Here is a 17,475-nt window from a genome sequence, read left to right as displayed (position 1 = left end):
ATCTTTGCCCGCTGTTGCTTTTTTTGGTGTCCCCTTCATGAAGAGCCTTCTGGCTGTGTATTCTTGTCAGACAAAACACACACACTGGTCACACAGCTGTGTGTGTGGTGTGTGTGTGTGTGTGTGTGTCGACTTGGACGTGAGACACTCAAATTCAAATCAAAATTACGCTTGGATTTTATTTGATTCTGCACTACCTATTAATCTTTGACTTTTATTCAGTTATTCAACATCTATCAACATGCATCCCTTTTTTAATTTTTATGCATGCTGGAAATGCTGTACTGCCATACAGCTGGTTAGAAAAAGTGGGCCAGAATAAGAACATCAGGCCATATAGGGGTGTGTGTGTGTGTGTGTGTGTGTGTGTCTCCATCTCCCTCCCGTTCTCCATCACAGACAGGTGATTAATAAATATTAAACAATCCCTCCCCTCACAAACACAGCGGAATCTGACGGGAAGAGTAGCATATGTTTGCCTGGAGGCAGAGGGAGAGATGGAAAACCTCCCCGCAGTGTCAGACGGGGGGGGGGGGGGGCAGGTCACAGGGAGATGGAGGGATGGGGGGATTGACATAGGAGGGGAGAGACGGGTAAGGAGGTGTAGAGGATGGAGGGAGCGAGCAGATATCAGTAGAGGTGGGGTAAGAGTAACAGATGGGGATGCGTGGAGGTGTGGAGCGCCGGGGTCGCGGCGGTCTCCCAGGTACTGGTGAGGCTGGCGCAGTGATGCAGTGATCGGGGGAGAGGAAGCACTCTCACCAGATCATGCCTGCATAAACGGGCTCTCTGAATCCTGAGTGGCCCCCTGGGCGCAAGTTGGCATCAGTAATTATTCTGTGTGTGTGTGAGAGAGAGAGGGAGAGTGCAGGGTGAGGGAATTGATAAGCCTTGAAATGTTACCTTTACAGAATATTGTTTTTAATTAAAAAGGTATAGGCCTATCTCCATTCATTTAGTTTCTTTGGAGTAATTTTCCAACCTTTTAGCTTATACTATTCCACGCACCTGACAAGTCCGGAATGGATTTAAGACTCATGTTCTTTTGTCTGTGAACTTTTTGATAAATTAAATATAATAATGCTTGCTTAAAACAAACCCATATTGCCTTACAGCACATCACTATATTTACAGTGGTAGTGTGATAAAACATAATACCCACAGTCTGTCAGTTGTAATTCTTTAATAATATATTACATTTATGCCATAGTACAATAATAATAATAACAGTAATAACATTAATAATAAACATACACTGAAAGTACAAAATGATCCTTTTTTTTATTTTTATTTACCAACATTTACCCTCCCCTCAAAAAAGAAAGAAAAGGGTCTTCCTTAGCTGCCTTTGACACCCATACCCACCCCAAAAACTCAATGACCCATCACCACCCATTAGAATCCTACAGAATCCGCCCCTCCTATTGGAGTAGAGTTTTGTCCAGATGAGGAAGTGAGCAGAGCTAGGATGGGTTGTAGTTCTGGATATGGCTTCTCGTGTGCAGCGATGGTTCCAGGTTGGGTCTTGACCAGACAGTCTGGTAGATTGTACGGTTTGGGAGCCAACGGGGGGTGGTTGGGACACTAAGGGAGAAAATGCAAAGTACGGGGGTGTTGCCATAAATAACAGGAACATATTGCCAGCTCAGAGCTCCTCGTGAATTGTCATTCGTTGGCGGCGGGACAAAACTCCCTGCCGTCTGCCGCCTCGCGTGTCCATGTGAAGTGGCGTGGCGGAAACACACACAGTACAAACATCACCACAACCTCCCTGTTCCACCGGGGACGTAGAAACCACAACCTGGTTCGGGGAAATGTCTCAGTCTTGGTCCTCTCTTTTTATGGAAGCTGTCGGAAGAGTGGATAGAGGGATTCAGCCATCAAGTCAGCCAGCCAGGCAGCGAGTTAGCCAGCTAGCCAACCAGTCAGTCAGCCAGCTAGCGTGTTGCTCGCCCAGCAAACCAATCACCCGGGCAGCTAGTTCGCCAGCCAGTCAGTCAGCCAGCTAGCCTGTCGCCCTCCCGGTGAAGCCAGTCAGCGAGTCAGTCAGTCAGCCGACCGGCCGGCCTCCTTCCGTCCCTCTCTCTCTCTCTACTTGCGGTGCTTCATCTCCTTGTCATGGTGGCCCTTACCGCCCCCTTCACCCTTGTCCAGCATCTTGATGGCCTCCACCAGGTAGCTCTGGAAGGCCGACAGGGCGGCGCAGATGGCCGGCGTGCCGAAGCCGTGGGTCAGCAGGCTGAAGTGGGTCAGGCTGCTCTGCACCCCAGGCTCCAGGCAGGGGTTGGGCCGGCTGGCCCCCAGGGGAGACCGGTCCTGGGACATCAGGTCGACAAACTCCTTACAGATCTCCCTGAGGAGAAACGAAGGAGAGAGGAGAGGAGGGGTTAGCGGGGAGAGAAAGCATTTGCACTGTGGCGAGGTGGTATTGTCAATTATTATCGCAACGTTCCCAGTGTACACCGAGTATGTAGGAGAAATAGTGACACTGGAGCTCTAGATAATTTATTTGCAGGTAGAAGGTTTCCGAAAAACGATAATTGTGGAAACCTGCTGTCTACAACTGCCCTAACTGGGGGCTTGTTCTGAATCTATGAGAGTGTATCCTGGTGCAGTCAAGAGCCAGACAGGGACGTCTCACATACTTGGTGGCTAGCAGCATGCTACGTCGTGTGGGGAGCTGCTCCGGCTCACTCTGCCGACACAGGTACTCCGCCGTAGCTCTGGCCGGGAACTCTGTCTCACACACGTATCCAAAGTCCCGTGCCAAGTGGACTGCCTCACCTGGAGAGAGGAGAGGGAGAATGAGAGGGGAAGACAGGAAGGAGAGGGAGACAGAGAAAATCAGTCAATTAAAGTTAGGCAAGAGATGAGGTTCTTGGTTTTAGGTCTGGGCCTGAAAATATGTCTGTTACTTAAAGTGTGTGCGTGCGTGCGTGCGTGCGAGACTATAGGCCTCTTACCCTCCACCAGAGCAGTCAGGAGGGTGACGTTAGCTGCCTTGCGTCGCCCAGCGGGCAGATTGAGCCCAATCTTCTCCAGACGCTCTCTCAGACACCGACCACCATTCTTTGACTTCGCCCTGAGGGAGTAGAGAGAGAGAGAAGAGAGAGATGTGAGGAGAGGGGGAGAGAGAGAGAGAGAGAGAAGGGAGAGAGATGTGAGGAGAGGGGAGAGAGAGACGTGAAGAGAGAGGGAGAGAGAGAGGAGAGAGACGTGAGGAGAGGGGGAGAGAGAGAGGGAAGAGAGAGAGACGTGAGGACGGGGAGAGAGCAGCTTAAGACCCGTCTGCGTGGCCATTACAAGCCACTGAGCCTCTCTGACTGATCGACCGGCTGAATGAATGGATGATTGACTGCCTGGCTGGCTGGCCGGCTGAATGAATGTATGCATGTATGCATGTATGTATGTATGCATGTATGAATGTATGAATGAATGAATGAATGAATGAATGAATGAATGACTTCCTGCCTGCCTGGCTGGCTGGCTGGCTGGCTGAATGAATGAATGACTTCCTGCCTGGCTGGTTGGCTGGCTGAATGAATAAATGAATAAATGACTTCCTGGCTGGCTGGCTGGCTGGCTGGCTGGCTGGCTGGCTGGCTGGCTGGCTGGCTGGCTGAATGAATGAATGAATGAATGAATGAATGACTTCCTGGCTGGCTGACTGGCTGGCTGGCTGGCTGAATGAATGAATGAAAGATGACTGCCTGGTTGGTTGGCTGGCTGACTGACTGACTGATTGTCTAGCTGGCTGACCGACTGCTCACTCTGATGTCTGGGGTCTCACTTTGTAAAGCTAAGTGCTCTGAGTCCTTACGTAGTTTTTTGTTTTCCCGGTGCTTTTCTGTGCCGTCTTTAACCACCCAGCTCTCCCCGCGTCTCCCCCTGCCCACCCCTACTCCCCCTCCTTCCCTCCCTTCCCTCCCCCTCACCCCCTCCTCCTCTCTTCCCCCTCACCTGCGCAGGACTCCGCCCAGCAGGGAGGCGTTGAGGCACTCGGGCGGGGCCAGTCGGCGCTGGACCTCCCCCACGGTGACCTTGTACTTGGAGGTGGAGCTGAGGAGGGAGAGGCGGCCGGGCACGGAGCAGAACACCTCCCCTGGGTTGGACACGGAGCCCATCCCCAAACCCTCCTTGCAGAGAGACAGGCTTGACAGGGAGGACCCGTTCAGCTTGGAGGGGATAGGGACTGTGGAGGGAAAGAGGAGGAATGAGGGGGGGGGGGGAGGGAGAGAGAGAGAGAGAGAGGGGGGGGGGGAAAGCAACAAGCAAGAGATGAGCAAAGAGGGGGAACGTGGATAGAGAGAGGACAAAGAAAGGGGGAGGAATAGAAAGATAGAGAACAAAAGAGGGGTAAAGAGAAAGGAAAAAGAGAGATGGAGAGAGATCAATGACAATCCTTGAACCATGCGTCTTACACATATATACACTACAATACCATTTATACCATTATAACAGTGTCCCTGTGTTCAGAGTAAGGTAAGGATTGTCACATGAATAATACATTCCCTGGCGAGACAGCTCTAATTCTGGCACATTCTTGTTGTTTTGACAGCAGGTGGTGTGCTTTAAGTAACGCGTCTCTTACTGCACTTCTCACCTATTTCCTTCACGCTTCTCTTCTCTGCACTTCAACATCTTAATAACAACATTTTAAAACGCGATATATACAGTCTATAGACAGTGTTTTTATGCTCCTTGAGGCAAAACTAGGGAGAATGTGAAACATACCGTGGGAGAAAAGCATGTGAATTCCCAAAGTGGTGTAATGTTTTCCTACGTCTTGGTAAATGAACATGCACTGAGGTGAAGCGTCCCTTTGGAAAACGATTAGGATTTAAGCTGCCATTCTGTTCCTAATAATGATTTGCGTTGACGTGCAAAACAAGAGTGTAGTTGGCTTTTTAATTTGTGCTTGGACATCTTTGTTACATCATCTTTTAAACCGTTAATTTGTTTTCATGAGATTAGCTGGTGGAGCCCCACTAATCATGCTCCGACTTCTGCCAAGGGTGTGTGGGCTGCTGGGATTTTCATTTGAATTGAGAGGATTGAATGAATCCCCTTGCCTCCACCTCCTGTGTATGTGTGTGTGTGTGTGTGTGTGTGTGCGCGCTGTAGCTAAACACAGCGTCAGTAGTATGATATTACAGTATGTGTAGGTTTTAGAAAACACTACCTATCCCACCTATCTCTCTCTCTCTCTTTCTCTCTCTCTAGGTGTGCCCCACAGTCCCCTGCCCTGCCCCCCAATTGGCTCGCTGCCCTCCCCAGTCACGGCACCAGCGTAGCGGCGCTGTTATCTCCCCTCTTGTCAGGCCTGCGACGGCGCTGCGACGCTGCTCTCCCATGCGCCCCGTGGGCGGCGTGCGCCTTTCCCAGACGCCCTGCTGTCAGGCCCAGATTCCGGGACACAGAACGCGGCTCCCACAATCCCCCCCATTCAGAGCCTGCCAGCCTCGCCACGGAGCAAAGGCCTCTAAGCTCTCCCTCTCCCTCTCTCTCTCCCTCCCTCTCCCTCCCTCTCTCTCTCATTCATGTGAGCTTTAGGTAAGTTCTGTGCTCTCTGATCCGTTCCCGCGAGGATCCGCTGTAATTGATACATTCTCAACCTCGGTGAATGAGCGCCACTCCGAACAGACTGACAGCTGCGTATGACAGGTATGCAGTGAACATATACTTATGTACGTAGGGTGCCTCTGTAGGGTGCCTCTGTAGGGTGCCGTTTCACGCCTGTTCTGAATTCAGCTTGGATTTCCTAATCATGCCCCTGTGTCTTGAGAGACACTCTGGCTCTGAGACTTGGTGATATCAGAGTGATCATATGAAGCAAATTTCCACACAGCCCCTCCTCTATCACTCTCCTCATTCCCTCCATTTTCCTTGCCCCACTTCTCTCTCACACTAAATCCCTCTCTCTCTCTCTTTTAAACAGTCTATCTTTCCCTCTCTCAAACTCTCCCCTCTCCCTCTCTCTCTCAACCCCCACCGCCCTCTCTCTCATATGACCATGAACAGTACATTAAGAATGACTGCCTTTAGGGTGAAGTCTGCAGAGAGTATTAGAGGACTTCTTGACTTCAAATGAAATAGCAAAACAGAATTATTTATAGTGTCGGGCGTGTGTGTGTGTTATGGTGTTTAGAGAGGGGTGCACTCTCACCTCTCTGTGTCCCTCTCTCTCTCTCTCACACGCACACGCGCGCACACACACACGCGCGCACACGCACACACGCACACACACGCGCGCACACACACGCGCGCACACACGCGCGCACACACACACACACACACACACACACACACACACACACACACACACACACACCTTACCTTTCTTAATGACAGAGTGGTCCAGGATGCCCAAGGCAGATCCCTCCTCCATCCCCTGTTTTGAGGAGATACAGCAGACAGTCATTATCACTTATTCACTACCCTCAGTCTCCCCCTGTCTCTCACCCTCCGTCTCTCCCACCCTCCGTCTCCCCCTCTCTCTCACCCTCCAACTCCCTCCCTCTCTCACCCTCTGTCTCTCTCTCACCCTCCGTCTCACCCACCCACTCCCCCTCTCTCTCACCCTCTGTCTCACCCTTCCATCTCACCCTCTCTCTCACCCACCCCCCCTCTCTCTCACCCTCCATCTCATCCTCCGTCTCACCCTCTCTCTCTCTCTCACCCTCTCTCTCACCCTCTCTCTCACCCACCAACTCCCCCTCTCTCACCCTCCGTCTCACCCTCCTTCTCCACCTCTCTCTCACCCTCCGTCTCTCCCTCTCTCTCACCCTCTGTCTCACCTTCTCCCTCACCCTTCTTACCCACCCTGAATTCTGCAAGGCCAAGTGTTTTAACATCTAGCATAGTGTCCTCAGAGTCCATAAGAGAATAATAGAAACATATATTGTTATATGCATATTTGTTTAATTTATTTGTGTTGATTTGGAAGTGACCCTATAAATAATAAAGCAGTAAATATGTTTTTCTTCAAATGAATGTGTCAATAGTCTATTTTGTGTATATAAATCACTGTGATTTAACCCCAGAAGTTCAAATTGACATGTTGAAAATCTTTCAGATTAGACTAAATACCTGTACGTAGGATATATCTGAAACAGACAATGGCCGGGTTTCCCGATAAAGAACCTTCTTAAGGAACCCTTCTTAAGCAACCCTTTGTATGGGAGTTAAGAAGTACTTTGGAGTTAAGTGCTTCTTAACTCGTTCGGGAAACCCGGCCAATGCCTGTCGTTTTTCAACGAAATAAAAAATGAGATGTCTTATCCAGTATTAGTATTAATATTGTGTTGTTTTGTTGCACGGCAAACATTTTAACAACTTTCAAGTGGCTGCAATTATTTGATCTTTCAATATGTGCTACATGAGTCGCATGAGTCAAGATAAAATGATCATGCTGAGGCCATCTCCATTGTGTAGGTTCAAACGCATAGAATTTAATCCATTAATCAAATAAACGTTCTGTCAAGAGAGAGCGTTTAACACAAACATGCCCGCGTTGACTCCTTGGCTGCAGCTTGAGTAGTGTTTCTTTTGTATTAATGACCACGGAAATCAATTTGTTGCGCCGAATGTTCCGAGAGGGAGGCAGGATGCTTTGAACAAATACGTCTGCCTCTGCACCTGCTTGCATGTGGTTGACTACTCAATAATCCATAGCAACTATTCTTTTCGCTAAATTGCAAATGGCAAAGGCAACCATAACATTTATATCACTTTCTCTCAAGTGGATGCATGATGGCTGAGCCCTCTTCATTGTTAATTATTGGGCAGCCTATGGTCTATAGTCAAATGAACATGTTGTTCATTGCAGACACAAAGAAGAACTGACAAAATTAACAATTTCGATATTATAGTAGGCCATAATTCTTAATTATTTTATGCACTTTAGGCTGTCATCTCCCCGGAATTATAGCGGCAATGAATTAAATAGTCTAGATTAAACATGGTGGATTTTTATCAAAGAATTGTTATTTTTTCTGATAATGATAATATTGGACATCAAGTTCTCCATTATACAAAAATCGGGACCCTTTTATCTTTGTCTTTATGCTACGTAAAAGGTAATTTTACTGAAGTAAATTTGAGAAGAAAATCTCAAATGTTTGTAGCCTAATCAATCCCCAGCCGCCTGTTCAACAACATGGAACACTTCGGGGATTATTAGCTCCGAACTAAAATCTAATTCATAAGCTAACGAGACTCGCAAACCCCTGCAATTTTAGAGCACGAATTCTAACACGATTAGGTTTGCAAAGCAATAATTGCTGCTAGGTTCTTAAACTGGCACAAGGGAAAGATGCCCAAGGCCCCAGGAAGCTGTGCGTAGCCTAATCTTTACAAAATGAGAAAGGAGATGAAGACTTTCAAAGCGACCAATTTCTAGATAGCAAAATTGTTAGTAAAAATAAATAAATATTTGTCCTAAATAATACCTACTCTAATTTTGTTAGCATTTTGTAAAATCGATTTACAAAGAGGCGTGCACCATATTGATGAAAGCTACAAAATCGCCTCTCAAAAATAATATCTATCAATTTGTAGCCTACATTTATTATGAAAATAAAGTGTGAACGAATATTTCTCATAATGAGATTGAGACTGCAGATATGCGCTATAAGCAGGTGCCTCCTGACTTTTATACAGGGTCTGGATGATATGTAACGTGATATGTTAAGCACGGAGGGGAGGGGGGCTTGAAATGAGCAAGACCCACCTGAATATCCTCCAGACCGTGGTGTCCGATGTGCATTCCCAGTGGACCGTCCCCTAGAGCGGCCGCACCCTCCACCAGTCCGTGGAGAAGACGGGGTACACCAGGGTATTCCCGACGGGGGTCGAGGCTCAGAGCCCGGTGTGATTGTGACAAGAGCCCTCCTTCCTCTGACCGCGACCGTTGTGAGTGCCATGCCGCTTGCTGGTGTTGATGGATGGAGTTGATTGAGGGGTAGGGGTCCGATAAGTGGGAATATGCAGAGTCCTGGCCCTGGGAGTATGAGAGAGAAGACTGGGGGTATGGAGGTGGGAAGTACGGGGGCTGGAAGTCGGATGCCGGCGTATGGCAGAGCGGGGGAGCCGTGGAGTAGGCTGCTTGGTTCAGCGACGAGAGTTGCGAGAGACGGCCATTCGGGGAGGAGCCGGTCAGTCCGTCGGCGCGGTCCTGCGTAAAAGACAAAAAAGTTACTTTGGCATACAGGTCTACAAAAATAACCACACATTTTTACAGATGCAAATCGTGGCGTGCGTGTCATGTGAAATGCTACAGGTCTCAAACCCCAAATAACCATGGCAAACTGCTAGACAAAGACCCAACTCTTTGCAAAGTCGTTTTCATTTTGAAGGGCCGTGATAATGGAGTGAATCCAGTAGTCCAAAATAGAATGACTAAAAATGAAAAAACTAGCAAGACTGCTCATATTCAACCAATGCTAGAATCGTGAGAATAACTGATGAAGCGGCCGAGCAGCTGCAGGTGCCACTGGCATCGCGCGTGGCAGTGTCACCAAAGGTCACGGCCACCAGGAAGCCGGACAGGTAATACGCGCGCAGGATGCCGTGTAGCCCGAGGAACAGAATGCATGATCAATTAGCCTGTGTGTAAATGGGCCTATAAGGCTGGCATATAGGGAGTTCATCCAACTACATATGAACTAGTGTTTTTAAATTCATTATTAAAGACATAACAAAACTTTTTCAACGCATTGATTGGTTTTGAGAAATGTAATGTGAAGAACAATTGACCTCGTCCAATAACATGCCGTCTGTGTGTTTTCTTTTTCAATACCTCTAAATTATCCACTAGCCTACATTCCTCTCTCCATGCGCATTGCACTTCCTGATAAAATTCGATCTGATAAAGCTGGGTCACTCCAATCGATTTTGTTGTTTTGGAATAATGTCCATTTTGTCCTATTTCCAAAGAGACTATATCAATTTACCAAATAACAAAATAATGTATAATGACCTCTATACTCCAATCTCCATCACGAACAGTCTGAACATATGCCCTTATGCTCTGATGCTTAACATTCCGAAAAGCAATCGGGCTTCTCCTAAATGATTATCGTTTCCCATTTCAAAGTGTCAGAGTCTCTTTGCTCTTGACGCACCATTACAGCGGATACTTTTGAAGCCTTCGGATTTCTGTCTCTGACATTTCGCATACACAGACGATCTCAGCGGACAGCTGACTGTGACAATCGTAGCGCCGCGAGTGCGAACTCAACGTCACATCTGTGCCCTCTCCACAAGAGAAAGTTCAATCGAAGATGACAAGACTATGCACGAGCTAAGCGTGGAGGAATCTCGCATAGTAAATACGGGCAAAGGCACTCACCATAGCTGAATATGTGTGGACTAGCATCTGGACGGCTGGGTACCCAAATTCAAGTCTATAGGATATAAATGCTGTGAACGTCTCAACGATGTCACCAACGAATTATAATCCAGGTTAATTTCATCTGTCTACACGGTCCATGCAGGAAAGTGGGTCAAAATGTAGCCGTTGTTTTTTTATTTTTTATTATTAATTTCAAATGTCTCCCTGCATAAAGATGACACACCGTTACGGGTGTTCATGCAACGCACTGTCAGAAAGTGTCCTCAATTTTCTCCATGCGCGCTCTACTTATAGGTTTCTGAACGCGCTCCACAGAACGAGGGGAGGGGTCGGGGGCAGGGGGGGGGGGCATTTCTCTTAAAGCGATATATTCATTCAGTCATGCATACACTCACTCACCCAACTCTACCTTTGTTTGGTTATTAGACTACCATTTTATTTTGAAAGTTCATTAACTAACCATAGCCAAATTCCTCATGTCTTTGATAATGATTCATTATGCTAGGTCTACTCTAAATCATTTTACGTTCCATGCTGTAGCCTATTTCTACGGCTAAAATCTATATTTGCCTTATACACTGACAAAACATTTTACGCATAAGACAAAATTGTCATTTCCTTTTCAAGAATGTTAATTTATTTTTACAAATATTTTATAAGACTTTCGTGTAATAAGAATTATTTCCAACTGTTCTTTTTTTCCCCCAGAATATATTGTAGGCTAAATATGTCCAACATGAAGAGTGGTCTTACAAATCTGTCTGGAGACATCAACCCCTGAACTGTTTTTAATATCAACAGGCCTATGCCTTCTGTAACTTTACAATTGAATGTGTTCAGTAGCCCAAATATTCTCTCATTATTTTTATGATCTCATTCGTAATACAGTAGGCCTAATGTATTTCATAAAAGTTTATCAACGTTTTCATTTAAACGTATCAATTTTACCAGTTGCTGAGTATCGTTATATTGTACCTGTAGGCTGTAGGGCTCAGTCTTGGTCCGAGATTTCCAGAGCATGATGATCACAGTCAAGAAGGCTGTCCGGGTCACCGGTTCTGGACAAATGCTGGGAAAGAGCAGAGGGCGCTGGGATGGAGGCGAGCTGATGGTAGCGTGAGGAGTGAGTTAGTATGAGAGACGATGCCGGAGTTTTGTAGATGAGTCACATTGAAAGAAAGTCGGAGTTTGGGAGGGGTGCGAGGGGCGGGAGGTGAGGGGAGTCAAGACGGTTGCTAAGTTTGGGATTGATTGGGATGATAGCCATGAATAAATATCACCACTTAGAATAATGGATGGATTAATACATTCTGGTCCAATTAAGTCTAGGTGATTTACAATCAAACTACTGTTGTGCGTCCATGAAATATATAATATTGGCCTATGCTTGACATTGAACAGATATTTCAATGAACTGGCCTTACGGATCATTTCATCTCTATTGTGCGAAATTTATGCATACAATTAACCAGTTCGTCTTTTATAAATACTTCCTTAGGCCATCTCTCATTAAGAGCACCGTTTTGAAACTGAAAGAATAAAATAAAGTTAAAATATATATAATGTAGGCTAGGACTAGGCCTAACCCGTAATCTAGACCACGCAAGATAATTACATTTTTATATAATATGGCATTAGACACAATATACTCTACTGCGCATCAGTATCGAATAATCCCAATGCGTAATTGTCATAGCCGTTGTCGATGTTTTGGATATGGTCACTAACACAGCCAGCCTGCGGTCATAGCGCCATCATGTGGAGACAAAGTAATACTACCTCAACGATGGAACAGTTCTGAGGAGCAGTCCTTGGCCCGAACTATCCTCACATTTCTTGTTGTTCAGGCAGTGCGTTCAGGCAGTAGATAGGATAGAATATTTAGTTATGGATAGGATGTTTATTTATGCTTCAATATCATTTCATAGACATGTCCAGTCACACGCCATCTGACTTGCTATACAGAAAATTAATCAGGGAGAGCGTGACCGACTGGTCATTCAAACATGGGAGTATTATAGTACATACGGGTCATCTTATATTGAAGAGATGCATCACAAAGTGGGTCATTTATCAACAAGTCTCTGTGGCTCATTTTGTGGCCAGTGTTTTCCTCAGGTTTCCCATCCTACTAAACGCCCCCTTGGTCTCTCCCTTCATATAGCTGCTGATCTCCTGTCGACAGAGAGGACACTGGTCCACAATGGCGCAGAGGGCCTCCTCTAGCGCCCCCTGCGTGTGGGGGTCAGGCAGTGCGCTGCAGGAGGCCAGCAGGGAGAGGTTGTGTCTGAGCCAGCCCTCCTCCCTAGCCAAGGAGGTGATCCAGGGCTGGGCTCTCACGCAGCCGCCCAGGGCCTGCAGACCCAACCTCCACAGCTCCCCGGCTTCCTCCCACCACTCCTCCCAGACCGGGCTCACCCTCGCTGGGCCAGGGCTGGAGCTGGAGTCCAGGGCACCACCGAGGAAGCGTAGGGCTGAGGAGAAGAAGCGCCTCTGGCCTGCTTCCACTGTGCCTGGGAGGTCAAAGGAGATATTAAGTAGAATATTCACATTTGAATGAAGGGATTTTGGTCTCAGTCATACAGGTATACACCTAACTGAGAAAGCTTAAATTCTTTGGCGGACAAATAATTAAAATTGTTTATTGTTTGTGTTATAGTAGTATAGTAAAAGATGTATGACACAGGTAGTAGTCTGAATGGTTAAGAAAGAGAGGATATTTCACACATTAACACACCTGTGGCTGTATGTTTGAGCCTGCCAATCATGAGTCCAAGGGTGCAGCAATTGGCTGCCAGGACCAAGAGGTGGGGTTTATGCAAGAGGACAGGAAGTGCTTCACTCAACAGCAACTCGAGGGTTCTGAAACACTGGTCCTTCCTGTGGAATGGGAAACAGGCTGGGCATTAGAGACTTTCTCGTCCATGAATAAGGAGTTTAACATGGTGTGTGTGTGTGTGTGTGTGTGTGTGTGTGCGTGCGTGCACTAGGGCTGGGTATCAATTCGCATTTCAAGAATCGATTCGATTCCGATTCACAAGGTTCAGAATCGATTATCACGATTCGATTCAATATCTATTTGGTTAGTGTTACTAAAACCTGATTATTTTTTTTTGCTGTAACCATTAGCTGTCATTGAATGAATTAATGAACTATTCATTCCTTCATTTATTCATTAAATAAAAGATTGATTTGGGGATTCAGAATCGATGAATCGATTTTTGTAACCCAGCCCTAGCGTGCACAATGTGTGTACCTGACTCTCTCTGGCTCGGTAACAGCAAAGTTCAGGAGTGCCGAGCAGGCCGTCTCCATGCTAGGGTCCCGGGCGGATGTCCCTCCAGGCTTCCTGCTGCTCCAGGCCTGGGACAGGAAGGCAACCAGCAGGGCTGGGGTATCCAGGGTCAGGAGCACCTTCCTGGGGCCCTCCTCTGCCGAGAGGTGACACAGAGCTGGGAGCAGATACCTGGAGCACAGAGAGAAACGGAGAGAAGTGAATGATGATGTGTGAAAATACACTAAAAACCTGTCCCCACAGAATAACCGTGCTCCTGTGCCAAGGATATATGAAAACTCTAGTGCTTTGTGCAGTGAAGTGCACAATTAAGCAATAAGACATGAGAGGGAGTGCTTTACTGTGGTTATTGGCACGGCTGTGGTGCAGCCGCAGGCACGACGCGAAGCAGAGTGCCGTAGGCAGAACAGCCGTGCCAATAAAGCACAGTAAAGCACGACTTCGAGTGTCTTATTGCTTTTATACAACAGCACTGCATTGTCGTTAATTTCAGACCTCCGCGATACGACAGCTAGTTCCGACTTTGATTACGATTGCTAGGCAACGCGAGTACACTACGAGCGATAGGGAGTAGGAATACATTTGGTGATTAACCCAGTGCCATTATAGGGTTCTAAGGCACTGCTTGGAATGCGTCTTAGCCAATCACAATGCGCGGTCGGAACTAGCTGTTGTATAATACTGGGTTAGTGTCAGTTCTCCTTTCTTGATAGCGCTGCCCATAGACAAAGGATCCTGCAAGCAGCCCAGTGTGTTCCTGAGCATGTCTGTTCACCTACCTTAGAGCATCTCTGCCGGTCCAGGCCCCTCCCTGTGAGCCGTCACTCACAGCCATCTCCGACATCCAGTTGGACAGACCCTTGTCTTGGCCCTCCCCCTGCAGATGGCTGCTGGCATAGCCAACCAGGAAGGGCAACAGAGCGGTCACTTCCTCCTTCAGACAGGAAGTCTCCTCAGCGAGCCATGAACAGAGAGAACGGAATGTGACGAAAACAAAGGGGTCGCCGTAGCGACTCTGATCAACCTGAGAGACAAAACAGACAGAAAAGGTTTCTCTTGTGAATTGTGCATAGACCTACTCCACAATGTTGAAAGAGTTAATCATTTTGTGATTAATCATTTGGTGATTCCTATGTTGATTGTGCATGTTCATTGACAAGGGTGCTCTGTGTGCACTTTCCCTCTCCTCTCACCTGTTGCAGGTGATAGATGATGGCAGAGAAGGCTTCCTCCAGCACCCTGAGGACCTGCCTGCTCTGCTGCAGACTGAGCCCAGCGATGGCACTAGGTGGCTGGGCATCGCTCTGCGCGACCCCCTGGCTGCAGGCCTGCTCCATGGCGGCCTCCATGATGCGGTAGCAGGCCGTGAGGGTTTGCTGCAGCTCGGGGCTCGTGTCCGTCCCCGGCGGCTCCTCCAGGCCCATCCTCACCTCCACACAGGCCCGGTTCACCAGCAGACAGCAGAACCTAGGCGGGCCTATGGGTCCCCAGCCACAGAGGTCCAACAGACAGCCGGAGAGGACCAGGACCGGGCCTAACTGAGCCGCGGTTAATCTAGCCTGCATCGTGGGTCTCAGGGTGGCCCACAGACCAACCACCAGGTCCTTCAGCTCCCCACTCTCTGGCGCCCTTGCTGCCGGGGGCAGGAACTGCGGCAGCCGGACACACAGATCCAGCCGGGTATCGTCGGTGGCTTGGCAGAAGTCTTTGGAGACGGTCGCCAGTAAGGAAAGGAGCTCAGCGGGGTATTTGCTCCAGGCTCTCTCCCTGGTCTTACCTGAGAGGAGGCAGCCCAGCAGGGGTAGTCCCTTCTCGCGGCTGAGGGTCTGGTTCTGGTCCAGGGCCCTGCACAGAGAAGGAATGGCTCCCCTGGCCAGGAGCTGGGCTGGGCCCTGAGGCAGAGCACACACAGTGGTCAGAATCTGATAACAGTCAGCAGCCAGGGCCTCGTCCAGCTTGGTTGTCCGAGTTGTCGGAGCCCCGTTTTCAGCTGCGCTTTTGTCCGACGTCGACGGGGTCTTAGCATCTCCGTCTTCCGATTTGTTCTGGTGTGATTGAGCCTCACCGTCTGCTGGCACAGACGTGGCCTTGCAGTCAGGGTCTTTGGTAATGCTTGTGGCTTGTGCCGGCTGGGCCTGTTCTTCACCCTGCCTTCCCCGGTCTGGTTCTGCCGCTTGTTTCTGGGGGATCAAGGCGGGCCCATCCGCCAGCAGTCCCAGCAGCAGCGGGACCGTGGCGAGGAGCTGTGGATGGGCGGCCATGTCCGGGTCCGTGCTGAGGGCAGCCAGCAGAGCCGTACCCAGCGACAGCAGCTCCTCCGGGGGTAAGCCCGAGCCGTCGCCCCCCCTGACGGCTGTCACCAGGAGGCGAGCGGGGAGACTCAGCCCCACCGCCTCGAAGATGCGTCTCAGCGTCACGCTGTCTAGCTGGCCTGCTGGACATAATCTTGTGATCTGCAAAGAGAGGGGAAGATACGATATACTTTATTGTCCTCTTAGGGAAATTTGTCTTGGACTTCAATACTGCGCATGCATAGATTGCCTCTATACAGAAACAGAGAACACATATCGCACATAATACATATATTGCACATAACCCGTATAGCATGTACAGTACCTCAGTGAAAAAAAACAACTTGACCCATTGCACAACCCCCTACGACCTCACTTAACACCATTCAAAATCCTGATTGAGGTTGGCACAAATGAATGTTTAAAACATATTAATTTCCAATTGGGCGCTTTCCAACTGTCTGCCCGAGGGCAAAAGCTCAAATTCAGTGTATAGGATATGAGATGGGTCCCTGTGCCTGCCTGGAAACGGACTGCTCGTAAATGGACTGGAGGGACTGGTGTTCCTCCCTCCCCATGACTTTCATAGCAGTCTGCCATACCAGACGAGCAAGCTTAGACTTGAGCTTGACAATGAGATTGAGAGTCTTTACTTGAACATTCTTTCTTATTAGTTGGCAATGAATGATACATATTGGGACATTGCCTTGGGTAGATGGGACTCATTTAAAACAGGCAAGTGGTTGAAACTCTTACCAGGAGGAGGGCGGCCAGGGTGTGGCTGTCGTTCTTGGCGTGGGTGAGAGTGTGCAGACAGCGCTCCAGGACCTCCTGCTGGGCTGCAGACAAACCACTAGCTCCCGGCTTCCCTCCACCGGCTCCCGGCTTCCCTCCACCGGCTCCCGGCTTCCCTCCACCGGCTCCCGGCTTCCCTCCACCGGCTCCCGGCTTCCCTCCACCGGCTCCGCTTTCCCCACCTTCCTCCTCGTTGCCTGGGTGCTGGTCGCTAGAATCATTCTCTGAACTCCCAGCTTGGGTATCCTCAGCCACGACCACCGCTGACCTATGCAAAATAGTGTCATAAAAGTGTCATGAGTTTAGTGTTAGAAGAATGTAGGTAGAAAGTAAACTTCGTTGTTTGTTGAGTTCAAATTCAGATAGCCAAGTTTCTAGCAATACTGACCTAAAGCTAGCTAACGTTAGCTGGATAGAATACGTGTACGTGTGCCGCAAATTGACCAGCTAACGTTAATTCGTTACAAGACTTGCATAATTTATGGATGACATTGATCGTGTACCAATAATCGCAGTTCATATTTAGTATCATATTTTACTCACATAATGTTCGTTTGGCAGATCTTGCTCTTAAAATTCCTCGCGCCTTGTTCTCACATGTAGTTCCCGGAAGTAAAATGCCATAACATATATAGTGGCAACCAATCAACGTGATTTAAAAATAATCCTAAACCAATCATGGTAAATCTCTTTGGGGAGTGACGACGCCATGTTGGTTTGTGTGACACGAACGTACATGT

At 48.3% G+C, this 17,475-nt stretch overlaps 2 protein-coding genes across 2 annotated transcripts; both read right to left on the bottom strand.

The window, feature by feature from the left end:
* Window positions 1-2,091: 2,091 nt before the first annotated feature.
* tfap2e (transcription factor AP-2 epsilon) lies at window positions 2,092-10,378 on the bottom strand (the record flags this gene model as incomplete). Its single annotated transcript, XM_084455595.1, has 7 exons — window positions 2,092-2,353; window positions 2,646-2,784; window positions 2,964-3,082; window positions 3,961-4,192; window positions 6,337-6,391; window positions 8,732-9,175; window positions 10,352-10,378. The coding sequence occupies 7 exons, from the start codon at window positions 10,376-10,378 to the stop codon at window positions 2,092-2,094; spliced, it is 1,278 nt and encodes a 425-aa protein (XP_084311721.1).
* Window positions 10,379-12,341: 1,963 nt separating this feature from the next.
* Window positions 12,342-17,339, bottom strand: ncdn (neurochondrin). The gene is made up of 7 exons (XM_084455687.1): window positions 17,279-17,339; window positions 16,697-17,003; window positions 14,843-16,102; window positions 14,429-14,673; window positions 13,611-13,820; window positions 13,092-13,234; window positions 12,342-12,867 (listed from the first exon to the last, which is right to left on the bottom strand). Coding segments are annotated over exons 1-7 (2,589 nt in total). The 5' UTR covers window positions 17,281-17,339; the 3' UTR covers window positions 12,342-12,445.
* Window positions 17,340-17,475: the final 136 nt, after the last annotated feature.

Source organism: Borostomias antarcticus, assembly GCF_949987555.1.
Source record: "Borostomias antarcticus genome assembly, chromosome: 21".
Taxonomy (NCBI): Eukaryota; Metazoa; Chordata; class Actinopteri; order Stomiiformes; family Stomiidae; genus Borostomias; species Borostomias antarcticus.
This window is presented reverse-complemented; position numbering and strand designations above follow the sequence as displayed.